This window comes from Equus caballus, chromosome 6, assembly GCF_041296265.1.
Source record: "Equus caballus isolate H_3958 breed thoroughbred chromosome 6, TB-T2T, whole genome shotgun sequence".
Classification (NCBI taxonomy): domain Eukaryota; kingdom Metazoa; phylum Chordata; class Mammalia; order Perissodactyla; family Equidae; genus Equus; species Equus caballus.
Window position 1 is genome coordinate 15,709,946 of NC_091689.1, and position 27,996 is coordinate 15,737,941.

At 35.7% G+C, this 27,996-nt stretch overlaps 1 protein-coding gene across 19 annotated transcripts in view; it reads left to right on the top strand.

Annotated features, from left to right (window-relative positions):
* AGFG1 (ArfGAP with FG repeats 1) overlaps nucleotides 1-27,996 on the top strand; it is an 82,799-nt gene that overhangs the window by 36,903 nt on the left and 17,900 nt on the right. For 11 of the 19 annotated variants that reach the window (XM_023642474.2, XM_070269414.1, XM_023642475.2 and 8 more), the window contains exons 3-7: nucleotides 14,396-14,511; nucleotides 18,064-18,226; nucleotides 19,252-19,405; nucleotides 26,366-26,485; nucleotides 27,155-27,226. In XM_023642474.2, the coding sequence (XP_023498242.1) occupies nucleotides 14,396-14,511; nucleotides 18,064-18,226; nucleotides 19,252-19,405; nucleotides 26,366-26,485; nucleotides 27,155-27,226 (625 nt within the window). The remainder of the gene's footprint in view (nucleotides 1-14,395; nucleotides 14,512-18,063; nucleotides 18,227-19,251; nucleotides 19,406-26,365; nucleotides 26,486-27,154; nucleotides 27,227-27,996) is intronic. The other 8 variants (XM_023642476.2, XM_070269417.1, XM_023642477.2 and 5 more) reach the window with 2 other exon arrangements.

The following is a 27,996-nucleotide window of genomic DNA, read 5'->3' on the forward strand; positions in this document are numbered from 1 at the left end:
CCCTATTTTGTAATGTGTATAGGGTCTGTAATTTTGCTTTTTATTATTCCTTCTCTTTACTCTGGGTTATTTACTCTTTCTTAGCTTGTTAAGATGAAACCTAAGATCATTGATTTGAGAGGTTTTTTTCCTGATATTATCATTTTAAATTAATGCATTTCTCTCTCAGCTCTCCTTTAACTGCTTGGCACAAATTTTGATATATTGTATTTTATCCTTTAGTTCAAAATGTTTTCCAATTTCCCTTGTGATTTCTTCTTTAACCCACGGATTATATAGAAGTGGTTGTTTAATTTCCACATGTTTGGGGTTTTTCTAGGTCTCTTACTGTAATTGATTTCTAATTTGCTTCTGTCATTGTCAGTGAACATTCTCTGTATACTTTCAACCTTTTTTTTTTTTTTTTGAGGAAGGTTAGCCCTGAGCTAAAATCTGCCACCAATCCTCCTCTTTTTGCCGAGGAAGGATGGCCCTGAGCTAACATCCGTACCCATCTTCCTCTACTTTATATGTGGGACGCCTGCCACATCATGGCTTGACAAGTGGTGCCATGTCCGCACCCAGGACCTGAGCTGGTGAACCCCGGGCCGCTGAAGTGGAACGTGCAAACTTAACTGCTGCACCAGCGGGCTGGCCCCAACCCTTTCTTACTTTTTGAGACCTGTTATGTGGTCCAGCACATAGGCTGCCTGGATAAGCATGCTGTGTGCACTTGAAAAGAATGTGTTTTTGAAGTTGTTGAGTATTGTGTCAGTTAATGGGTTTGTGATTGGTCGTGTTGTTCAGATCTTGTAGGTCTGCTTCGTGATTTTGTCTAGTTAACTTATCAGTTGTTGATAAGGCAGTTAGACAGCTGATTGTGGATTTGTATATTTTTCTCTAAATATGTCATTCTTAGCTTCAAGTATTTTGAAACTGTTATTAGAGACTGACACATTTATTATGTCTTCCTGATAATGGTGTCATTTTATCGATATAACGATATGTTGTCTATCTTTGGTAAAGATAGCACTTTTCGAGGAAAAGAATAGCTGATATTTATATTGTTGTTCTTCTGTAGTGAGAGGCCATTTTGAAACTCTTCGTTTTCCAGAGTGTGATTTTGATATACCTATGTGCGTTTTTTGTGTGTGTTTTTATCTTTCTTTGGATTTGCTGAGCTTCTTGAATCTATAAATTTGTCTTTTGTCAAGTTGGAGAAATTTGACCATTCTTCTTCAAATAATTTTTCTGTCTCATTCTCCCTCAGCTTTCCATCTGAGACTTCAACTACATGTATGCTAGACATTTTGATATTGTCCCACAGGTTCCTGAGCTCTGTTGATTTTTTTCCTCAACTTTTCAGATTTCTATTAATTTGTGTTCAAGTTTACTAATTAGTTTTTCCAATCTCCAGTCATCAGATTGACTAATTTCTCTTTATCCCCACCTGCCTCTTCTGTTATCTCCAAAGTCCAATTTTTTCTTTTTTGGAGTTATTGTGATACTATCTTTTCTGGCTCTAGAATTTACATCTGGTTCTTTTCTATAGTTTCTGTTTCTCTCTGGATATTTCATACAGTTTTATTCATTGTAAGCATGTTTTCCCTTTTTTTGTTTGGTGAGGAAGATTTGCTCTGAGCTAACATCTGTTGCCAATCTTCCGCTTTTTTTGCTTGGGAAGGATTGTCGCTGAGCTAACATCTGTGCTGCTCTTCTTCTATTTTGTATGTGTGTCACCTCCACAGCATGTTTTGGTGAGTGGTGTAGATCTGTGCCCAGATCCAAACCCATGAACCTGGGCCACCGAAGTGAGACACTTAACCACTACCACAGCCTTGAGGCTGGCCCCAGCATGTTTTCTCTTCTACTCTTGAATATAGGTATACCAGCTGCTTTAAATCATTGTCAGCTAATTCTGAAGTCTTTATCATCTCAGATCTCTCTTCACTGACTGCCTTTTCTTTTGGTTATGGGTCACACTTTCCTGTTTCTTTATATATCTAGTGATTTGGGATTATATCCAGAACATTGGAAATTGTAGGTTGTAGAGCCTCTGGATTCTCTCCTTTATTTTTTTCCTCTACTACTTCTCCCCAAAGCCCCCCCAGTACATAGTTCTATATTCTAGTTGTTGGTCCTTCTGGTTGTGCTATGTGGGATGCTGCCCCAGCATAGCCTGACCAGTGGTGCCATGTCCGCCCAGGATCCGAACCAGTGAAACCCTGGGCCGTCGAAGTGGAGTGCGTAAACTTAACCACTCAGCCATGGGGCTGGCCCCTCTGGATTCTCTTTGGTTCCTCCAAAAAGTATTGGTTTTGTTTGTTTTGTTAATTTTTTACTTTAGCAAACTCTGCTGCTCCTGGTGGGTGCCCGCTCAAATCTCTGCTCAGTTCTTTTAGTCTTTAATTGAACTGCTTGCAGACAGCCCTGCATATACATGGGTCAAGGATGAGCCAGAGATTTGGGCAAAGTTGATATGCGTGTTTTACTGTTCCTACTCTGACTCTCTCCCTCCTTGCATTTCCCCTTCACTTTCCAGTTGCTGCGGTTGTGGTGAACTCTGTCTCTAACCTTTAAGATTTATGGATTTCTCTTCAAGTTTTAGCGGCTCTGCTTAACATTGGCTGGGGCCTACTTTTGAGTGATGATCTTTAAAAAACAGCAAATACCTACTGCTGTTTCTTTCTTACAAATGTTGACTCCGCTCCAGTTTCTGTTTGCTTGTGGTTGCTCTCTAGTGTCTTCTGATAGTTTTCATAATGTGTCCAGAGCTTATCGTTATCTGCTGAGCTACTCTGACATTACTGGAGGCGGACCTACTCTGCTTGCCTTTTAAGTCTTTTTTATTCTCTAAGTTTCCCCTCCAGTTACTTACTCCTATGCTCTCTCACCTTCTTTCTTTTCTTCCTTCTCCCTCCCCCATCTCTCAACCCAGTCAGTTGTTAGTAGTTTCCCAATATCTGGATTTTGCCGATTCCATTCATGTACTGTCAGTGTTCTCTGTCATCTCAGTTACCTGTAAGTCAATAGTTGGATCTAGTAATTCCTTAAGATTCACGTTTAATTTGGGGAAGGGGGCAGACCCACTTTCATAGGTTGGCTGGTGTGTTCCTTTATGGAGAGGTACGTTTTGTGTGTATGTGTGTGGAGTTATGTTAGCAGCTCTTAATACTTGATGCCTACATCCAAGCCTTAATGAAGGCATGTAAAGGGTAATATTCTAACTTAGTGATCCTACAAGTGCAGTTTGAGGACCTGTGGGGGATCCTTGAGACCTTTTCAGGTCAAGAAAATTTTTAATAATTCTAAGACTTGACTTGCTGTTTTTACTTGCATTCTCATGAGTATACAGTAGAGTTTTCCAGAAGCTACATAACATAAAAATGCAGAAGCAGATGAGAAAACAGCTGTCTTCTGTTTAACCAGGTATTAATGAAATTTGCAAAAATGTAAAACAGGGCCACTCTTTTCACTAATTTTTTGTTACAGAAAATATAGCTATTTTCATAAATAAAAGTTATTTACATTAACATGCAGTGGTTTTATTGTTGTTCTTTTTTAAGTACATTAAAACTACTCATAAATATATCAGTAGATATCTGCGCATAAAACCATTTGTGGTCCTCAATATTTACCTGTTTTCAAAATGAGTTAGTTCCATAGCATCTTCTGACGGTGACCAATTAGGGTTGTTTTTAAATCTCATTATGGAATTATTTATTTGATATGTTTCAGTCGCTTGCAGTTATTCTTATTGATGCTCAAATTTTCACTTTTGAACAATGAGATAATCTGTTTTGGAAAACACACCTCTTCTGCAAATCTCACGCTTACTTAGAAGAGCTTTACCTGAATATTCCTTTTTCTCTATTTTTTTAATAAACCAGTGAGCCACCCATGTATTTGCGGATGTTTAAGGTAAACTAAATGTTTCTTCTCCTCTTCATGATTGATTTACACAGAATATGGTACAGATCAGGCTTACTTCAGAGGCTTGCTTTGCATTTGGGCTGGTTTGTGTCTCTCTGTTCTTTTGCCAAAGGCTGCATTCCCAACCTTAGTCAGCTGTCTGGCAGATGCATGCCTTCACTCACCAGGACAACCAGACAATAGAGTGTCAGTACAAATCGGTCACTATCATTGAGCCTTAGATTGACCTAAACAGTGAATGAGTAGTGTTCATGTTAGAGGCGGTTCACTAGTATTGATGCTATCCCTAGACCGCCAATAATCCGCAAGCAGTTCTTATTTCATATCAAGGCAAGTAAATAAAACTCTCGTCTTAATATTCAGTTCTGAAGGAAATACGATCAGACCAGCTTGCCCATTCTACTCACTTGCTCAGCTCCTCATTTGTTTTATTTATAGTCTAGAAAGTGTAAAAAATGTAAAACTTATTCTGTAGAGACAGAGAAATATAAACTTTGGTTAATTTTTCCCTCTTGGCAGGCTTGCTTATCAGATTTATACTATCTTTGGCAATGAGAATGCTTTGCTTTAAGAGGCTTCACGAATTAAGTTTAGAACAATTGGAACCAAACATTGGTGGGAATTTTTTTTCCTTTTTCGAAAATGATTGTAAAGTTCATCTAAAAGAACAGAGAAGTAAAACTAGCTGGGAAGAATTTGTAAATCAAAGAGTAAATGGGATTGGCTCTACTTAGATATTAAATATATCTCTATATTTATAGGCAATAATTTGTAATATAAACTTGTAGTAATTACCACAGTCTGAAACTAGAGCAAGAATAGGCACAGATCAGTAGACTAGATCCTGAGATATACTCTGATATTTCTGTATATTAAGTCTGTGTGTGAAGTTATTATAAAATACATGAAGTTCAGCAGTCCATTGTGGAAGAAATTGGTTATTCAATAAATGGAGAGTCAATTAGAATGTCAGCGGACATGGTGTACCAAATAGATTTGAGGAAAATTTTAGAGTTAAAATTTAAAAGCCATAAAAATGTAGAAAATAGTCTCAAAGTATCTCCCTACAAGATACTCATTAATCCCAAAGGGAAAAAGAGTGACTATTATGGAGAAATCTGGCAGATGTCATTTTAACCAAATAATCAAAATTAACCAGGAATGGGACAAATCAATACCATATGTCTCCTGATATGATTCACTAAGAAGGATACATGACTTATGTGATATTCCTTCCCGAAATGCATAACAGGAATTTATTCATGGGAAACCTAAATTAAGGAACATATTACAAAAAAACTGGCCTGTACTCTTCGAAGATGTCAAGGTCATGAAAGACAAAGTCAGACTAAGTAACTGTTCCAGATTAAAGGAGACTAAGGAGACAAGACTGTTATGGATTCTGTACCAGGAGAACCTTTTCCTTTTGCTATAAAGGACATTATTAAGATAACTGGCTAGTCTGTGGTTTAGATAATAATAGTGTAAAATGTTAATTTCCTGATTTTGATAATTGTCCTATGGTTATATAAAAGAATGTCTGTATTTTTAGGACATAGACATTTAAGGGTAAAAGGTTTATGTGTCTGAAGGGTTCGGAAAAAGTTTTATCTTAAGAGAAAATGGTAAAACAAATGTTAACATTAGAGACTCTGGGTAAAGGGTATATGGAACTTCTTTGTACCATACTTGCAACTTTTCTGTAATACAGATTATTTCATAACTAAATAAATGGACAAAATAAATTGTAGTGTTTAAGGATGTATATAGTTGGGGGTGGAGAATAAAAAGAAGTGATTACCATAAAAATTAATAGAAAATATAGCTGACTGTATTTAACATTTAAATGTGTAAAGACTTTATAGACTAAAAGCAATGGGAAATTACAAAGTAAAAATTGATTAATTTAGCTAAAACATGGAAACTTGTAAAAGACATAGCAGACAAAATTAAAAGGCAGAGCAGTTGTTTTGTTACTCATACAGGGTAATTTGATAATTTTTCTCAAAACTACTGTGACTTCACTAATATAATAAATCTTACATTTATAAAGCTCTTTATAACTTAGAAAGCACATTCATGAAAAAATGCGTATGGTTGGGGGCAAGGGATGCTTACCAAGCTCAGGCTTCTTGCCGAAGGAAGAAAGGAGAAAGGGTCCCTGCCCTGGGAAAACCACAAGACACACAGCTGATTGGACCAGGAATGGACACCTAACCCTAGGGGCCAGTGACTAATCAGATCCTCTCTTTTAAGAAACTGAATTAAGGTTCATAGAAGCTGGATTCAAATGATGAATCACTAAGACTGAAAAGGCAGTATTGTAATTGGGCCGTGTGCAGTCTAAGAAGTAAACAGGAAAAAAATTGTACTAAGGTAAGCAAGTGCAGGGAGTAGATTTAGCATGAGAAGTGAAATGATAGACTGTGTGCTTGGGGCCTCGTGGAGAGAGGGAGCTTAGGAAACAGACACTCAGACAACCTAGGTCCCAGGTGTCTTCCTGTGTGCAGCCCAGGTTCCTATAAAGTTTTTGTTTTCTTGAAATGTTGTATGCTTCCCATAAACTTGTGTCTGGGTTTTGTTTTTTTACAACCTTTCTGGAACACAATTCTTTGTGACATTAGAGACATTCAATGAAGTAAGGCATGAGAATGTGCTGTGACTTGTGTATACTGCCTTTTACTAAGTCTCTATAGTAGGTGCTTGAGTTAGAGCTACTAGTCTCCTTCACAACCCACAGACATTTGCAAGTAAGTTTTATTGTTATTTCCACTGCCTTTAATTTCTCTCTCATGTTCTAAATATTTGCTTCTCTTACCTTTTGTATTTTTTTTATGCTTATCAACGTGTTAAATATGTATTAATCTTTCCCTGAAACTTACTCTGGTACTTTTTCTCCTTTATTCTCAAGTGAATGGGTATGTATAATAAATTGGCCCTTAGATAGTCCTCACTCCTGGAAGGTTCTTCCTCCAGGGAAAGGCTGCTTTCATTTTATGCTCATCTCTGTTATTGCCCAGGCACATTATAACACCTGCCTCTAAAACAGGCTTTTGTTTATTATCCTATTTAAATCATTATTATTCTTGGATGTTAGGATGGTATCATAGGAATAAGTCCATGGTTGCAGGTAAGTCAGGGGCCAGCAAACTTTTTCTGTCAGATAATAAATATTGTAAAATAAATATAATAATGGGTGAGATAATAAATATTAGGTTTTGTGGGCCATACATACATCTATGTCCAGCCATAGACAATAGATAAACAGGTGGGCGTGGTGTTCTAATTAAACTTTAACTACAAGCTCAGGCCGAAGGCCAGATTTAGCTGTGAGATGGAATTTGCTAACCTCTGGCCTATATACAATAGGAGAATTTGGATCAGTGAATTTATTACTTCCAAATGAATGAGTTGGTTAAGGTAAATTTTCTAGGTCAACATGAATATTTTAGGTGAAACGAAGAGAAAAGGTATTTTCTATTGTACAGATATTCCAGGGCTTTTAGGAAGTTGCTTTCACTCATTCACAAAATAGTTATTTAGTGTCTACTATGTGTCAAACACTGAGAATACAAATAATGGTGAATCAGAGAAAAGGTTCCTGCCTCATGAAATTTACATTTAGAAATTGTGAGAAAAAGGGTGTGAAAATAATATGTTGTGATAATGTGTATCTGAGGTATGGTGTAAATAAACAATATGTTGTGATAATGTGTATCTGAGGTATGGTGTGGGAGATGCTGCCCCTTTGGATTGGATGGTCAGGGAAGACTTTCTGAGGAGGCCTGTGGCTGGAAAGAGTGATGATACAAGATGAATTTGAAGAGTTAATCAGGGCTTATTTAGTGGGGCCTAAATAGGCTGTGATGAAGAATTTGATTCTTGTGCTAAGGAAGCCTTTATAAGGTAGTTTGTGCTTAAATTAAAAAGAAAAAAGCAAAAAAGGATTAAGTGAGTTGGATTAATTAAATAAATTGGATTTGATATCTCATAAGTCTGGTATTCTTTCATGTATCTGTTTATGTATCCGATTCACAAAGGCCCTTGGTATCTCAGTGATCTGCACATTTAGCTTGGGTGTGCTCGTTTTCAGTGACTCAGTTTCGTATGCCCTAATTCTTGCATATTTTATAAGACCATATTTTAAGGTGGAGTATACCATACAGTCCTCAAAAGATGTATGTAATATGCAGGACTGTCCATTTTTCTTGCATAAGGCATATCGATAGTGTTTTTTTCTGCAAGCGTATAATGAGTATATATCCTTTAGATAGACCATCACTGAGATACCTATCACTGGTGGTCTAGAGATACCAGCATAGGCATGCTAATGTAGGCTGGATGAGTTTGGGAAATGTTAATTACTTGTTTTTCCAGTTGTTGACTTGAGCCATGACACATATTTGAGATATTTTTCTGATTGTGGATTTTTAGGGCAAAAAACTGTTTCCTCCTTTTAGGGCAGAATAATATGTGTTGATGATAGAATTTTGTCTAGGTCCTTGGTAACTCTTCAGAGAGCTTCTAGTGGTGTTTCCTGTTTGTTAATATTTACTTCTGTTCAATTTATCTTTCTGCTTCCAAAAAGTGGATATTAGTTACCTGGTCATGAATTTTTCAATTCTTTGTCTCCTTTGTTTATTTTTCCCTGTATTTGATGGACAGTATTATGAGATGCTGTAATTATATCTTACATACAGGAGGAGGCAGTGATCCTCCATCTCTCCACTAATGAGAGAAAGGACAAAAAAGAGTCTGAAATCTGATTGGATGTATATAGATTGGCTAATGAAAAAAGGATTCTCTAATTCCAGAGCATCTTTCTGTCCTTTCTTTATTTTTATATTTTCTACCTAGAGGTTGCAGAGTCATGTCACATTGTTGATTCTTTGTATCCTTTTTGTGAAAATAAGGATTTATCTGAATAAAGGTAAATATCCATTCTAGCAAGTTTCTGTGCTATTTTATTGTCCTTGAGAGGATTACAAAGCTGTAGTGTGTCATCCCTACTCTTACTATTTTCCGTCTGAAGCCTGATGCAGCAGTTTTCTTACCCTTCCTTTTACATATGACTAATTGAGAATTGGTATGGATGCTTCCTTTTTTTTTATTTTTTAAAGACTGACATCTGAGCTAACATCTATTGCCAATGTTCTTTCTTTTTTCTTCTTCTTCTCCCCAAAGCCCCCCACTACATAGTTGCATATTCCAGTTGTAGGTCCTTCTGATTGTGCCATGTGGGGCCCTGCCTCAGCATGGCCTGATGAGCGGTGCCACGTCTGCACCAAGGATCTGAACTGGTGAAACCCCGGGCCGCTGAAGCAGAGCACGTGAACTTAACCACTCTGCCACGGGGCCGGGCCTGGATGCTTCCTATTTTTCATGTTCATAATTGAGTTTGTTAAATTGCTTGCACTGCACATATTTATCATCATGATTTGGGCGCTGTGCTAGAGAGCTTCCATCTGCCCTTCTAGCTCTTGTCTTTACCCTGCTCTGGCTCCAGGCAGCTGGTTTGTCTGGACCTGCAAATGGGTTTTCTTGCCTCCTGGCTTCTGGTTGAGTTCAGTTCGTGTGCAACTTTCTGTCAGCCCGTAGAAGAAAGGAAGGAGGGAGAAGGTAGGATATTTACTTTCTTAACTTCTGCCCTGTGGGGTTTCTACAGCCTGGCCACATTCTTCCGTTGAAGGTCATGGCTCTCATCAAGGAGCTCTCCTTGTTTTAAAGTTCTGCTGACTTCTTTCTCCCCTCCTCCTTCATTGCCATTGGGTGGTGTTAGGCCCTGCTGTAACTAACTCTGGGATCGTGTACTCTCACTTGTGATTTCATTACTGCCTACCTATGCTTTATAAACAGTCACATCATTAAACTTTGCTCAAACCAACCAAATTGAGTGTGCTGTCTGTTTCCTATGGCAACCCTGACAGATAAGTAAGCTTTTAAATATTTTAGGTTCTGTAAGTGGCTATTATGATTGCAAATCTAAAGTGGATTAGCACTAGAATAAGGAAAAAAAATTATTTTGACAATTTCATGAATTTATTCTGTTGGCTGATATATGATTTTATTTTTAATTCCTCTAAGATTTGGTTTTGAGTATTATCACTCTGTTTATTGAACACTTAATATGGCACAACTCATTGTTTTAAGCATTGTGGGGAATTCAGGAGTAAATGAAACACATGCTCAGTAATTTTAGTATGAGGCAGTTTGTAACGAGTTTCATGTGAGAGGTACGAAGTGCTATATAGAGTTCAGAGGAGGGAGATTATTCCGTCAAAGACCACTTTGATTCTGTCCGCAGCAAGAATGAAGGGAGACCCACAGTTTCCTGTGTTCCTGGTGAGACCTCCACTTCCCAGTCCTTGCTTACCATCACCACCACTGCAAACCACTTAAGAGAGTAGGCCCAAAAGTAATAACTAATACTATTTAAAGTTTGACATACGTGCCACTTATGAGAGCAAAACGTATAGTAATTCATTTAACCCTTTCAGCATTCCTGTGAAGCAGGTTCTGTTATTAAACAGAGTTGGAATTCACACTTAGGCAGTCTGGTTCCCTAGTCCAGGCTCCTTACTACCACAACCACCGCCTTAGTCTGCAATTATCCACCTGCCCCAAAGAGATTATCAAAACTAATTCCATCATGTGCGCAGCCCTTTCCAGTGATGGCTTCTAGGTATCATTCTTGCTCCTTGTGATGTTTCTAGTCCCCCAGCACCATGCTCCTCATGTCAGTAGACTTTTATCACCTGCTGTGTGTTCTTGTTGCAGTCATACCAGCCAGCCCCCCTCATTTGTTATAGATTTAGCCCCTTACATGTTTTTTCCCCACTAGTGTTAATTATTTCTGCCAATCCCAGTATCCATGTAGGTAATCCACATGATTATCATAATAATAGATAATTTGGCTTCTTGAATTCCTTGACCTCTTATCTCCAATGATCCTTCATCCTATTTTAGACTTTTTATTTATCCATTACTGTATCACCTCTCAGGTTTTAAGTTCAAGCTTCCTCTTCTCCGACCACCACTGCTTCTCTCTTCCTAGCTCATTCCCTCTAATTTCTAACTAACAATTTTGGGACAACCATTAGACCCTGCAGTCCACTGACACTAAACTTCTTTGTTGTCCATATCCTCATTGTGTCTTCGTTTTTCTTAGCATTGCTTAGATTTCATGGACTATTGTTATAACCACTCCCTTTTAACTCCTGTGCTGTTTTACCTGACTAAAGCCAATACTCTGCCTACTTTGTACCTAGTAGCCAGATGAGGCTGGAGGAAAACACGCAACTATTCTCACTAGTTTCACTTTAAATACTCATGACTACAAGGCCTCATTGCTGCCTGCAGTCTTAGTCAGTTCACTCTCCCACTCTCCTTCAATTTTGAAAAACCTTCCCTTTTCAGTTGATGGTGTTTATTATTTTACTTTACAAAAAATTAAACTCAAGCAGAAAAGAGAACTTTATACTTTCCTGTAAGCAAATCTACAAACCTGAAAGAGTAATTTTAGTAGAATGGTGGGAGCACGAAGCCAGCTTTTAAGGGACTAAAATGTGAATGGGTCATAAGGAGATAAAGAGACTGTGACATTTTCCCAGATTTGTCCCTGGAACATTGTCTCTCTTAAATGAATCTTGCCCAATAACAGGTTAGTGGCTAAGTAAAATGGAGAAATGCTGAAAACTATGTAGTATATATATGGAAAGGAAGTTTCCATCTCCTGGCCTAGATTTTACTAAAGCTTTGGTTTTCAAACTTTGGCCTATTTTACAGTCACCTAGAGGGCTTGCTAAAGCATGGATTGCTGGGCGCCACTTCCAGAGGTTCTGATTTCATAGGGTTGGGTGGCTTCTGAAAATTTACATTTACAAGTTCTTAGGTAACACTGATGCTGCTTGTCCGGGGAATTGGGGAATCCCACTTCGAGAGCCGCCACTTCACTTGAGTAAGAATTCAGCTTCTGAGAGTGGCAGGTATGGTTAAGATTTTGAGCAACATAGAAAATAGCTATTGTTGGGTAACATAGAAGTAAGATCTCTGTGATCTGTCTTCAACCCATCTCCTTCTTATTATTTATTTGTATGTTTATTATTTATTATTCATTAATTGTTTTTAGTTTAAAACATTGTACATGGTAGTTAATAGGGATTTTGAAATACAAAGACTAAATGTCGTAAAGTGTCCTGAACTAATTCTGTCAGTTGTAGTTAATAATCTTTTGGCTTTGGCAAATGACTACCATGTGTCTTGTTTTCTTGTTTGGGAATTTTTAAAATAGAAGAATTAGAAATTTCCAATCCTTCCTTTATAAATGTAATTGTAAAGCCACAGAATCTTTTAAAATTACGTTTTGGGAGAATCATTAGTCAGGTTTCTGCCTAAGGAGAGTCCCATGTGGTTCTTTTTGAGTAGCTAAGTATTCCTTGGAGAATCTGGGCCTCTCCAGGATTTACAGTATTTCTGGCAGTAAGTTGCATTACCATTCTGGTGTCTGCCCTTCTTGAGCTTTGCTACTGAATATTTTTATAACGAGATTGCATCTTAGCCTATGCCTCACGTATGTCAGCTGTTACTGCTTTAATGACTATAGTATCTGTACTGAGCCCGGAGTGGGAGGGAATCATAAGAAATGTTGTTTTGAAACATGCTTGGGGTACATGATAGGAACGGAAAAAGTTGAGTACTGTTTCCTATCCTTCCTTTTATTTCTCCCTTACCCACATTGTGAGCAGGTAAGATTGACAAGGATGCTTCTTTTCCTTCTCTGGTTTCTCACATCTTTGTCAGGCTTTTTGAAGCTAGATACTATGTTCTTTTCACAGTTTCATAATTGGTTATTCTTTAATATAATTTTGGAAACCTGTGGACTTGTTTTTTATAGCTTCACTTGGGAATAATTAATTACAATAACTTGTGCATATTTAAAGTATACAGTTTGATGAGTTTTGACATACATGAAACCATCACTGTAATAGCAAGATAACACACATTTTCATCATCTCTGAGAGTTTTCTTGTGCCCCTTTGTAATGCGTTCACTGATTGCTTTCTGTCACTATAGACAAGTTACATTTTCTAAAATTTTAAAGGAATGGAATCATACAGTATATACTTTTGCTGGGGGCAGGGGGTCCTGACTTCTCTCAGTCAGCATAATTATCTTGAGGTTTATTCATGTAGTTACTTACGTTAATAGTTTGTTCCTTTTTATTGCCAAGAAGTATCCTTGGATATTCCAGAATTTACCCATTTACTTGTTGATGGATATCGGAGTTGTTTCCAGTTTGGAGTTATTATTAATAAAGCTGCTTTGAACATTTGTATACAAATCTGAGTATGGACATATGCTTTTATTTTTCTTGGGTAAATACTTAGAAGTGGGATGGCTGGGTCATATGGTTAAGTGTGTGTTTAACTTTTAGGAAACTGCTGACTGTCTTCCAAACTGTTTATACCATTTTACATTCTTGAGAGTTCCAATTGTTCCACCTTCTCACCAGCATATGATATGGACAGTCTTACTTTGTTTCAGCCGTTCCAGTGATGTCGGTGGGTAGCTATGTAGTGGGGATCTCAGTGTTGTTTTAATTTGCATTTACATGACTATGGTGTTGGGCTGCTTATTTGCCATCTGCATATCTTCTTTCGTGCAGTTGAGTTTTTTTGGTCTTTTTTATAATTGAGTTTTAGGAATTTTTTGTATATTCTGGATTCAGATTCTTTCAAATTCTTAGACATTTTGCTAATAGTTTTTATCAGTTGGTAGCATGCCTTTTCATTTTTCTTTTGTTTTTTGAAGAGCAACAGTTTTTAATTTTGATGAATTTATCAATTTTTCTTTATGGTTTTATTTAAGCTCTTTGTTTCTTATTTGAATTCTGCATCATTTCATTTCTTTGATTTATCTAAAAAGTTAAATCAGATTCTCATTTTTAGCAATTAGGAAAAAAATCATCGGAGGCAACTATAAAGCTAGCGTTGCATCTGCCTTGTATTTTTGTTATTGTTATTATACTTTAGTAACAAATTGTTTATGATTCCAGTACTTTTTGTTTGTTCTTTCTGGTTGATTTTTAAACCTGTTAAGGATGTGTGAAATTGCTCCTGGTCTAGTCTGTTTTATGGGGTGAGGGAACTGAGGTTCATGAAGGTTACATGGCTTTGCTGATGGCTTACAGTTTATGATCATTCCAAGAGCAAAAAAAGCCCAGGTTCTCTCAAATCCTGTTTCACTATTTGTTTCCCTGTGAGGTGCTGTTCTTTATGATGCTGTTGCCATTCCATTTTAATGTTACCTATTAAAATACATTTAGTTCATTTGTTGCTGCTTCATTTCTCATTATGATAAATATTCTCATTTAAAACAGTCTTAAAATTAAATGGGATAGTTTTCTGAAAGAATCATAATTTTCCCTTAAAATTTCATTGAGGATGTTGATTTTAACACTTTTTTTTTTTAATTCTTTCCAAAGGTCTGTAAACAGATTTGGCTAGGATTATTTGATGATAGATCTTCAGCAATTCCAGACTTCAGGGATCCACAAAAAGTGAAAGAGTTCCTCCAAGAAAAATATGAAAAGAAAAGATGGTGAGTGAATAGTTCATATTGAGAACAAAGGCTTCCTAAATCACAATAATTATGGGTAAGATTAGTCTGATAGAACGAAGGAGAGAGGTAGGTAGGTAAGTAGGTAAGAAATGAGGGAATAGGTAGGTAGATAAATACCCATTATACTTTGGCTTTTTATTGGATTTTGTTTCTTTTTTTTTTTTTTTTAAAGGAAGATTAGCCCTGAGCTAACTGCTGCCAATCCTCCTCTTTTTGCTGAGGAGGACTGACCCTGAGCTAACATCCATGCCCATCTTCCTCTACTTTATACGTGGGGCGCCTGCCACAGCATGGCGTGCCAGGCGGTGCCATGTCTGCACCCGGGATCTGAACCGGTGAACCTTGGGCCGCTGAAGCAGAACGTGTGCACTTAACCGCTGCGCCACCAGGCCGGCCCGTTGGATTTTGTTTCTAAAAACATTATTTCTACTTTATCTTAACTCATCTGTGTCTAGCAGCAGCCTGTTCCTTATAATTACAGGCCTCCTACCCCTTTTTGGAAAGTTAGGGATCTGTCGTTCTAATCCTTCTCTAGTCCTGTTACCTTCTCTAGACATTTTTAGTTTATAAAGCCTCCTTTTTTAAAGTCTTCATTCATTTATCAAGTATTTATTTAGTATCTTCTATGTAGTAGGCACTATGCTAAAGCTCTTGTGTAGTAATCCATTTACTTAATTGTGTCTTGCAATAAGTCTTTGCTCAAAACATCCCTTGCTTCCGTTTTACTACCTTGTTAAGAAGGGAGCATCTGTCTATACTCCCTAACTCAATTCATCAGAAGTTAATGTTTAAAAAGAAATTAAAACAGGTTGGACATATGGCTAGTAAGCCATTTAAAACAGAGCAGGGAGTATATCCTTACAGCCAGTGTTCAGATACTTTGCGCTCTCCATTTTTAGTTCTGTGAGCACAATTTAAGCCAATTTACTAAGGCTCATTAACAATGAACTCTTACTTGTCAGTATTCAATAGCGTATATGTCTTTGGGGGGTTAAGAAGGTGAGGGAGGGAGTCACAATTAGATGGAATAATAATGAGGAAGTAAATGGCCTCTTGTTTCCTGAGGAGCTGTATTTTAACCCAGAGAGTGATATATTCAAGAGCCTGTTTTGGTCCTGAGGGAATATGTGCTGTGGTTTATGGGTGAGATAGTTCTCCCTTCAGTCACTGAGCACATTGGAAAGACGTAGCTCTGATTTTTATGCTCTGCGAACTTTGCATTCTAATTGTTCTCTAGAGGAGACTACTTTTTGCAAGGCAGGATTAGCTAGGGCTATATTCAGTGGCATTAGATACATTAAGTACGAATATAGATAAAAATGTACCAGTAAAATTTTAGTTCAGGAAAGAATAAAATCTTAGAAGGTGGGGTGATAGTAAAAACATGGTGTGATATAAATGGTTCCCTTAAAATGAAGTGTATACATTATCCTTTTATCATTTCAGTTCTTAATTTCCTAGACCTTCCACACTGTAGTTAAGGGCGTTCTTTTTGCATATCCCTAGCTTAATTTTTGATTTTCCCGACAGTTTCTTTTACCAACTCAGAGTGTTAGTTTGGATAATAAACCTTAGCTGAGATTGAGATAGTTTAGCTTCAGTTAGCAAGAGAAAAAAGTGTGTGAGAATAAGAGTTGATAGAATTAAAACTATGGATTCTGCCTGCATTTAGAATAATAATAATAAACAATAATAAAAATTATTCAGACCATAACCCAAGTAACTGTAAACCTCAAATAATTATAATTCATACTGTTTTTTTTCTGTTCTGAGAAACAGGATTGTAATAACAAGAGTAATAAAAATACAGACTTTAATTGGTGGGTGGGCAGAGAGAATGACCAACACTCAGGAGGCCAGGACCTGTCTATTTTAAACCTATCTTTTTTGTATACCTGTGACTTGTAACGAGAGAGTAATGCAGTGGGTTTTAACGTGACACAGGCACTATCCAAATGCAGTCTCCCCAAAAATCCTCACTGAAGGCAACTACACTTAAAACAGTGAGGCTGTTGTCATCCAAAGGGATTCTGAAATTGTTCTTTCAACCAATTTTCAAACTCACTTCCTATGTTATATAAGCTTAGCTTACTTTTAGTCAGATGAGTCTTTTGAACCAAGTACTATTATCTGGTTTTATCCTTTGCTAAGACTTGGCTGTACTCAAGCATTGGTATCATCAGTGACATGTCAAATTATGGGAAGGCTTAACTTCCTGTGTTCCTTCACGCATCTCATCCTCTCTCCCATTTATTGGAAAAAACAAAGCAGTTTTATTGTTTGTGGTTATTGTATAATTTGATAATAGCTAACACTTATGTAGCTAGCATCTGTACCAGGAACTCTCCTAAGTGCTTTACAAATGTTAACTTGTTTAGCCTTCACAGCACCCGTACCTCGATTTTATAGGTGAGAAATAGGAGGCACAAAGAGTTGAAGTAGTTTGCCCTAGGTTTCATGGCTTTGAGTGGTGGAGCTGGCGTTTGAACTCTGTCTCTGGAACAGACGGGTGCTTTTAACCGCTCTCTTTTCTTACTTCCTCCACCTGCTTGATATGGATGGTGGGGAAGAGGGCAGGGTAGGACAAAACCCAGAAATACAGAGAGCGAGAGCTCTTACGTAATCCCAGCACTAGAAATGAGCAGTGCCAGTATTTGGGTATTATATTCTTACTGCCTTTCTTTCCTTCCTTTACGCCCTTCCTTCCATGAATCCTGTATTTACATAACTGAGATCAAACCTGAAAGACCTGTAAAGTATTATGGCCATCTTTCCATGTCGAAACGGAGTAGCCGTTTAGTCTTATACAAGTTTAAGCAGTGTTGTGGTAACATACATCTACATGTATCTTATCCGGTTAATTCCTAAGGGTGAGCTTCTGGAAGGGGTATTTCTGGGGCACAGAGTGTACCTATTTAAGTATTTTAATAGATAGTAACAAAATTTGTAAAATTTATACTCAGATCAAATGCAAATGATGTTTTAATTTGCATTTTTATTAGGTTACGAGTGTTTTCATTTTATGTCTCCCTTTGTGAATTGCTTCTGTCCATTTAAACATTAGGTTGTTGATCTTATTCTTCCAGATTTGTAACAAGCCCTTATATTTTAGGCTATTAACTGTAATATAATAAATATTTTCCCTTCCTTCTGCTCTGTTTCCAAATGATATTTATGATCTTATTATACTTTAGGTTTTAAAAATTAATAAGTACAGTGTTAGGTATTCACCATGATGATTAATTGTAGGTGCTGTTGTTTTTAAAATAAGTTATTTATTATACTGTATTTATTGTTTGAGAAAAACTGTAAGTAAATAATTGTAAGAAGTTTTGTTGGTTTTTATTGCCCTTTCTCTTTGAATACTTCAAGTAAGTGTAGTCTTAAGCTATGAATTCTAAGAGGGTTTTGAAATAAGATTAATGTCAAAACGGTCTTGTACAAAATTAGAATTGAGCTTAACATTTTTGAGTGTAATATTCCCTCCATTTTTCTTAGTTAACTGCCTGTTCAACTTTGCCTGTGTTTTAGGTATGTTCCACCAGAACAAGCCAAAGTGGTGGCATCAGTTCATGCATCTATTTCAGGGTCCTCGGCCAGTAGCACAAGCAGCACACCTGAAGTCAAACCACTGAAATCTCTTTTAGGAGATTCAGCACCAGCACTGCACTTAAATAAGGGCACACCTAGTCAGGTGAGTAGTCTTTAAGTGTTTGTAGGGATTTCTACTTAAGGAGGATTGAGTATCATGAATTTGAGAATTCCTTAAGACAGTAGCGTAACCCTGTATACTAGTAGCATTATGTCCTAATGATTAATAATACACTGAAAGATTTTTGGTTAATAATACAGTAAGAGTTTTGTATATTTTTGCTGTTTTGCTCTTGCTACTGTGAGTTTCTTTGAGTTCTCCACAGCTTTGAAATATATGCAGGAACATTGCTGTAGCTGTCTGTCATGTAACACAATTAGTAAAACATGAATCTGTGGTCACCATCAGAGTTAGAACAGTGTAGCCTCTGTGATGTATTTTCACAGAAAAGGATTTCTCAAGCAGCAGAACTTCCCCCCATGCCTGATTGTGAAGCATGTCTATCTTGGAAAAGCAGGTGGCTTTGCATTATGTACCTTATTCTAAAAAACTGAATAGACTGAAGTCTTTCCATAAGTTGGTACCTGGAATTTGTACTTCTGCATTTATTACAGTTTACTGAGCTGTGACAAATCTGTTACTATGTGGCATTCCAAGGTCTATTCTACACAACACTGGTTCTGAGGCATGGTACTATTTGAATTAAATCCCACTTCTTTAATAATGCACACTGGGGCATCTGGATAAATTGCTCCATTTTCATAACAAGTTTGAACAATGCAGAGAAGGGTTAAGTCAGGATATTGAAACTCTTCCTACGAATCAAGGATGTTCTCTGAAAGCCTTATCTCACTTCTTAGCAGTAAGTCCCTCTTGTGTCATGAGGTATATCAGCTGTTGTAATTACATTTCTTTGCTTTTGATTCTCTACTTAAAATTGAGAGGTAGTTTAGGAATAGATGTTGAAAATTTGTGCTTTTCAAAGAATACAGTACTCAAAACTACAGATATATAATAATAATAATAATCTTATAAACTGTGCTTTAAGCTTGGTGAATTGGAAATAGTGTTATCAAAATTTAGTAGATCTGACTGGAAACTCTTTATGGTTAATATGTGGTTTATAGTCCCCTGTTGTAGGTCGCTCTCAAGGGCAGCAGCAGGAAAAGAAGCAGTTTGACCTTTTAAGTGATCTTGGCTCAGATATATTTGCTGCTCCAGCTCCTCAGTCAACAGCTACAGCCAATTTTGCTAACTTTGCACATTTCAACAGTCATGCAGGTAAGTGTTTTTCCTGAGAGCTTTTGCCAGAGATGTGTATAAAGCACCAAGAAACATCCATTCTTTTTTAAACCTAATATCAGTAAACATTCTGTTGAGAATATTTGGTCCCCCATAGCTATTGAGGTGTGATGTAATCATGTAACCCTGGGGCTTTTTCATCGCAAAAGAGATTATACTTAATGTCAGATGTTAACATGACCTCTTTCTACAGAAAAATGGGAAAAGACTTTTCAGTTATTTTTTTACACTTTTATTATGGAAAATTGCAAATATTCAAAAGTGATCAGATAATGTAACCTTCGTGTAGTCACTCATGGCTAATCTGGTTTTGTTTATCATTCTGCTCATTTCCTCCTCATATTGTTTTGAAACAGATTTTAGACATGTTACTTTATTTTTAAATATTTTATATGTATCTATAAAACAGAAGGACTTTTTTGTTAAACATAACCATAGTAGTATTACCACTCCCTAAATAATAGTAATAATAATTCCTTAGTCAGTGTTCAGATTTCCACTCCAGTTCTCACACATACACACACACACACAGTCTGGATCTATTAATGCAAAATGGGGATATTCCAAATTTATCGTTCCTTCATTTATCAGCTGAAAAACTTCTTTACAAAACATTGGTTATCCAGTGGTATAATTAGTATAGCAAAGTCAATATATAATTGATTCTGATCAGTCAGATACCGGAATGAGTTGATTCCTTAGCATTTTTTAACGGTGACCTCTTTTTTCTTCAGTATCATTATGAATTCATAGATTTAAACCTTTGATGCATCTCAACTTTGTTGTCATTATTATCTTCCTTTGTCCCATCTTTGGGCTGGGAATATCTTCCAATTGGCTCCTGAGGCTGTAACTCCCTTTTTTATTCCCAGATTTAACATGTTTGTTATGAAGATTTTAACACACTTCACCAAAAGTTAGAAATTATGGAGTTTTATTTTGTTAACGAATATGCAAATATTGCAGTTACCTAGGTACCATTTAAAAATTGATTATTGAAATAGAGATGGATTCATTTGTATCTCTCTGTTATTGTAACAGTAACAGCAAATGGGCTTTGGAGTCAGAATGTCCTGAGTTCAGATGTTGATCTTGTCCCTTATTGTCTGTATAACCTTGGGCAAGTTACTTAACATTTTGTATTCTGTAAATTGGCTTTGATAACTTCCTAACTGGTGAGGAATTTAAGGGGTTTAGCATATAGAAGCTACAATAAATATTGTTTTTCCTTCTGTCTCTCTCACATACACAACACATACCACATATATGTTGTTCGTATATATACACACATATATATATACGCACACAAGTATGTATACCTATATGCATTTAACACATAGGATCGTACTCCATATAGAGTTTTTATCCTGTGTAACCTTTGGATCTTTACTGAGGTTCCCCAAATGGTTTAGAGTCGTTTCCTAACAGCTTGTTAATGTTTTGAGTCTTCACAGTTGTTTCTTTATGCTTCTTTCTACTTTTTTAGAAGGTATGATGTAAATAGTCTAAAAACATCAGTTGTATTTGTATTAGAGATATGTGTGGAATCTATTTTGGATGCCAGTAAGCTTTGCTGTGTGTGTCATAGAAAGTTTACCCATCTGCATTTGTGAGTGGTTGAATTAGCATCAAACCAAATGCAGAACACTAATTTAAGAATTGATTTAATCATTTTGTGGCAGTTTTATTTGATAATTTGAAACCTTGCTTTATATTTTTGCATGTTTGTATAAGGATATTGGCTAAAGCTTATTATTTCGTTGTCACTGATTTCCATAACTTTAATTATAATCAAGAAAAATTCAAGACTATCTTTCTAAAATGTGTATTTCACTATTTTCAGAGCACAGCAGAAACCACTGCTTACAGAATTAGATTCCCTATTTGTATTTTAGAACTGATTTTTTGTTTTTTTATTTGTTATTTTTTTTTTTAAAGATTGGCAATCTTCTTTTTTTTCCTTCTTCTCCCCAAAGCTCCCCAGTACATAGTTGTATATTCTAGTTGTAGGTCCTTTTGGTTGTGCCGTGTGGGACACTGCCTCAGCATGGCCTGACGAGCGGTGGCATGTCTGGTGAAACCCTGGGCTACTGAAGCAGAGTGCACAAACTTAATCACTTGGCCACAGGGCCAGCCCCTGATTTTATGTTCTTTTACTCACCTCTGAGATTGTGATACCTTTTTTCCTTTCCTTTCCTTTCAATTTGACAATCTGGCTTGTAGTTGGATAGTAACTTGTAGTTGGATAGTAATGGTATAGAATATATCATTCATATATGGACACCCCAAAATGTGCCATTTGAGATAGTTTGAAAAATTGTAGAAAAACTGCTCTTCAGCCTCATTTCTTTCTAGCAAGTATTAAAGGAACTTTTTTGTTTCAAATGTTAATAAAAGCATTTTCTGAGGACATGCTACAGAAGGAAATTATAATGTAATTTAATGTATATTTGTGTGCATCTGTGTTTGCTTTAAAAAGGGATCCTAGGATGAAGAGGATCTCTTTTTCAGGAGAGATTATACTGAGAAGAGTAGAAGTCAGGAAGCTTGGTTGTTGGGGCTGTGGTAGGTTTCCCTTCTCCTACATTAGCTGAGCAGCAAAAGCCCAGAAAATGTGGAGAGCCTCTTTTCCCTTCACCCTCCAGGTGGGAAGCCAGTTCCCCCTCTGACCAGACAGGAGCCCCAGCTCTCTGTTCCCACCCTTGCTTTTGAATGCAGGCAAAAAGAGTTGGTAGAAGAATCAATGAATATAGAGTTAGCCTTCTGGATTTTATGAATATTCTGGATTTATCTCAATTTTAGGTTTATTGAAATACAATTTAAAATGACTGACTACCAAACTTTTTTGTAAATTTTCCATTTATTTCATGTTTCCCGTGTGTTTTTGTTTTTAGTGCAATTTGTGAGTATTCACTGATCAGGGAATTAATGTTAAACTTTTCTGTGTAGCCGTGTCACTGCAGGTCTGCAGACTGATGTAATTCATACCATGGTTGCACTCAGGCTTTTGAAAAACAGCTCCCTGAAAATCTTCTTTGAAAATAATAGCCATCGTTTAATAGTAGAAAATTATAAAGAAAAATAAATGAAACCTATGATTTTATCAGATTGATAGGAGATGGAAGATCTTAACTATTTTGTCTCCTTTTTACGTATAGTGGAAATGGTAAGATAGATGACTCTATGAGGAAATAGGTTAATAACTATGTAGATTAGGTCAGGTTGCCTAAGGGTAGTAGTTTTTTAGCCTGAAATTCTTATTTACAAATGACTACTCAAACCGCCTTTTTAAAACTTCATTTGATTGCAGGAGAATAAAATATATATGCATATTGCAAGAAGAAGCTAATAAAATTACTCATTTAATTTCCCTTCTAGTATAGTTGATGTCATCTTTTACATTTTACTTTGCAGTAGATTTTAGGTGTAAATCAGTGTCATGGTTCAATCTGAAATGTTTTTTTCCAGAGCCTTTGCAAGCACTCTGAATCTTTATTTTTCCATATATGGTTCACAGATAGAAGTTATTGATAGCTGAGTTCTCGCTCTGAAATTCTTTTTTTTTTTAGTAGTAGGTGAAAATTTTCGCCTGAGCAGATTGATGTGACAAATGGGAGCTTTAATAGCAAATGATAATTATTCAGATATGCCAGTCTGGTTAGCATTGTTTTGTAGGGAAACCTGTTCTTTTGCAGATAGTTTAATAGCTTAAAAGCCGGAAGTCTTTACCTTTCATCTGAACATTCTGGCTAAGATGGTGTATGTGGTTGTCTGTCAGCGGTGGGATCATTGTGTTCAGGAAAAGTCATCTACAGAAATATACATGCAGTTAAAAACATAATTTACCTACAGAATGTAGTAGTCATTCTGCCTGGTAATAAACATATCACCAAACCTATGAACTGTAAACTGCAGGTGATTTTTGTCCCACCTTATACTAGGGATGTCAAATTCAGTTGGCTTGCCACCCGGTTAACCCAAGTGAGTGATATTTGGAAGTGTGGAAGGAATTGTGGGGATGTTAAAATCTCCTGTTGCCACATGGAAATATAGATTTAGCATTACTAGTTATATTGATTTTCTTTTAAGAAAAGCAAGAAATCTTGTTTAATGTGAAATGTTGTCTTTTTAAACTTTGGGAATTGACAAAAAAATTTAAAATATTGTATAGGTGAAATAAAGTGTATTTGTCAGCTGAATTTGATAAGGGATGTTAGTTTCCATCCTCTGGTCTCTACATTTATCTTTGAGTACTTGTTTCTCATGGAGGAGGAAAGACTATTCTCAGCAAGACTCAGGCTCATTAACATAGTTCGTTAAATTCTAAACTGAGTCAACATCTTTGTACTTTTTGAAATAAGATTATTTAAAAAGCATCTTTACTATTTTGTAGCATTCTTTTTAGTTTGGATTTCTTTGTATAGTTATTGCTTGAGGTTCCAGATTATAATTTTTGTATTATTGAATTTATTAGTTTAATTTCCAAAGTTGTGTTTACCAAAGTTTCATTCCACAGCACTTAGAAATTTTAAAAGTTGCTATAACCAGTTGTTGAAGACAGTGAATAGATTCAGTGTCTCCAAATAAAAACTTGATAGAAGTATTATAAAGCTGTGTCTTGCCATAATGAATAAGTATTTGATTAATGTGTTTAGTGCTCTGGTTGGAAATCACTGGGGAAATATAAATGTGATAAAATAGACTTGACCAAACAAAATGGATTGTATTGGACTGATGTTTTCCTGATGATGTTTGAAATGTGCTAAATTTATGTTTTCCCCCCATGTTTTAAATATAAGTTAAATGTAGAGTATATATTATTATATACTACATGTTCATATATATTTGAGGTATAAGCAATAAACTAGCTTTGGGATCTAATTCCTATTTCTACAAGGGACAGCTATATTTCATTTGTTGTTCTCAAATGCACAACTGAATTGTTCAAAAAACTTAGAAACTTGCATTTTGGAATATTAATTCACTCTGAATTTGAGAGCTTCCTATAACATGTTCTCTTTTCATTTGCTTTATAATTGTATTATCTATAATATATTTTGGCCTCATAAACTTATTTTGTCTTTTAGCAGAATTTTCTTCTTTTTGGCCTAGTATTTCAAAGCTCTTAAAGAGTGTATTCTTACTGTCTCGTAAGTTGTAGAGCGGTAGTGCTGGATTTGCAGGCAGAGACCTTCTAGTGGGTCCTCTCATTTGGCTAGTGAGGAAACGTGCAGCCAGAACAACTGAGGCCTTGTCCGAGGCTGTGCAGTTACCTATGTTAGGATGCAACTCTGACTGTTATCTCAGATTCTCTTTCCACCAAACTCTGCTTGGTTATTGGTATTCTCAGCAATACTAAGAGGTAACTGTGTTTAAACTTGTATTATATTTACTATTTAAACGTGTTTCCAAAATGTTTTTCAAGAAGTTAATTTTTAAATTTATTATTTGTCTGTTAGAGTTTCTTCCATTATATTTATTTTGAGGAAAGTAAAATTTCAGCCTATAGAGAAATTGAATTTTATCCTATTAAGTAAAAATAGTGACAACATTACATGGTATTCAGAAAATACAGAATTTATATTGTTAAGCAATAAGCAGCCTTTTAGGTACTTCTTTGTGGTGTTTGAGAGATAGGACAAGCAAGTTTAAAAAAGATTTTCAACAACAAAATGTGAGCAGTGATATGTGGGAAAGCACCTTGCATGTCAGAAGTGCTGGGTGTGAGTACACTGGAATTTATTAACCTGTTTATCTTACTTAGTTTGTCATAAGCCTTTTTGTTCTTTTATATGATTTCTTTAATGGCTGCATTTCATAGTATGATCCATAATATATTTACCGATCCTTCATTGCTAGCCATTTGAGTCTGATTTTTTCATTAAAATAAAAAACACGTTGTTTAGCTATTAGGTACAACCTAACTCATTTGCAAGATTATTTCTTTACAAGAACTTCCTAGAAGTAGAACTACCTGCACAGGATCTAAAATGGCTGACTTGTACTCTGTTGATGACATTGAACATTTCTCCATCTTTTGGACCTGCTTTTCATTCCTACCACATAGTAGTCCCTTTCCCGCATCCCAACCACTTCTTATTCTCATCATACCCTCTATAAAAATTTTATGCAGCTTCTGTTTTGGCCTTTAAAAAAGAAATCTTTTGAGTTGTTTTACTTTGTTACATATTTTAAGTTTAGAGAAGCCTAGAATTTTGCTCTCAGGTTGATGACCAGTTGGGAAGTATCAGTTGGTCTTTTTTGCTGAGTATGAGTAGACTTTTGTTATAATTTTTAGTAGTTTTTATCATTTCTTAAATTTTAGTATGTGCTTAAAAATGGCAGGCTTCTAATAGAATGTGATTATCTTCAATTTATTTGACAGTCATGTATCTCTTGTTATACAGCCACGTTTGTTTTTGTTTTCCATTTTTATATGCCATGGTGTAACATAGCTGTAAACTTTAATAAACGACCCCCCCAAAATAATGTAATTAAACCATCTTCTATCATTATTTTAGATTCACATAGCTGAAGAATCACTCATTACCATTTTAACTCTGAATTTTCCAGAATGTATCCTATGTCCTAAATTTCTGTCTGCTTTACTGTAACTCATGTATTTAGTGCTCTTAATTCAGAGTTTCCTTTAATAGAGTCATTTTTACAGTACTATTCCTGGGGTCACTCAAAGAGTATGGTGTACAAATTTATCATTTTACACTTCAGTGTTTTTGGAAATTTCTGGATACCCTTTAATAAATTGCTTGAAATTGGGTTAAATACTGGTAGGATTTAAAATCTGATTTATAAGTCAATTCTCTTTGAAGTGAAGTTTTGAGAAATAGAAACTTTTCATGAAGTTCTTAAATTCATTTGTGGTGTTTTCATTTATCGTTTTCATATTCGTTAACATATATTGTTCCTTACCATTTACAGCTCAGAATTCTGCAAATGCAGATTTTGCAAACTTTGATGCATTTGGACAGTCTAGTGGTTCGAGTAATTTTGGAGGTTTCCCCACAGCAAGTCACTCTCCTTTTCAGCCCCAAACTACAGGTAGAGCTTCTCCAGCATTATGCTTAAATGTTTACTTTAAAAACAAAAGAAAAGTCTCTAGGCGTATTTTTGAAAAATTACTCTAAACTTAAATTCTATAATTACCTAATTTTAAAATAGTTCTGTCTTACAAAGCTCTGGGGAAACCTGACGTTTGTATTTTTTCTGTGTTCATTTGTTTTTCTGAACTCTTTGGTATGTTGTCTAATTCACGACATCTGTTCTCCTCCTTTTCCTGCACATGAATCTTCCTTAAATTTCTTGGACACAGAGGCATTAAAGTACTAAAAGTTTTTAGTTCACAGAACACATTGATTGAGGCTCTGAATAAAGGAAGCTAATTGATCGCTTCCATAGAACTAAAAGTTTAAGTAATATTCAGAGCAAAAAGCTTGAGAAAATAAGTGTTATTAGTCAAGAGTAGATTTTTTAATGATCACTTTAATCAAATTTTGAAATACTTTTCTGTGCAGGAATTGGTCTTTAAACATGGATACTCTCATGTAAACTGTATTGCTTTCAGAAACTCATTAAACCCTTGTTTAGATCTTTGGCTGATTACTTTTCTTTCAACTTTTAGCTCTGTGTATTGTCTTAAATCCTTTTCTTTCAATTTTCTTTTTTTTTTTCCTTTAAATTTCATCATTTACATAATTTCTGGCTGTCCAGCATTTAGAATGCTTTCATCTAGCTGCAGTTTTGGGGAATTTACTTCAGCTTTTCCTCTCCAGGCTACCAACAGTAAGTTCTGTTGTCAAGTAGGCGTCTTTTACTAATTTGTATGTTTTATACTGTATTTCATGGGTTTTCAATTATAAAATGGTAATCGTCTTTTAATAATAATCCTACATACATTCCCGCTTTTACTCCCTCTTCACTATTACTAAACTCAGGCTCAGAACACAATGGTATGTAATAAAAGAATTAGTTGATTTAATAATTCAATTTTTAATAATTTCTTCATGCAGTTTTGAAAGCTGAATATGTACTTTGTTCACCAGCTACTTGTAACAGATCATAATCTTTCAAATACAAACACACGTTACTTAGTTTTAATGGAAAACAGCCAGAGTTTAATTTCTGAAAGAAATTTTACCCATATATATTTGTTTTATAATGTTTAAAAAACTGATCGATGGAAAGTTTGTGTTTTTCTTTTTAGTAGCAATATATCTTTTCTGTTTTAAAAATATTTGTGTGCTTTGCTATCACTTTAATATATAACTAATGTAAATACTATTTTGATTGCTGAAACTAATGTTTAGGCATAAAGAACCAATTTCAAAAGAGTAGGATCAGAAGCATAGAATGAAGTACTGGCTTTGCTCTTTTCTTAGTACTTTAGGTCCAGAGCAGACATTAAAATCTTAGCAGGAAATATAAAATAGTGACCATTAGGTGAATTGTGCTCTATGAAGTAAAAAATTGCAATAGTATTTAAATTATTTATATATTGTGTACTGTAATTTTTATTCCTTGAACTATATAATAGAGCATGGTTTTACTGAGGA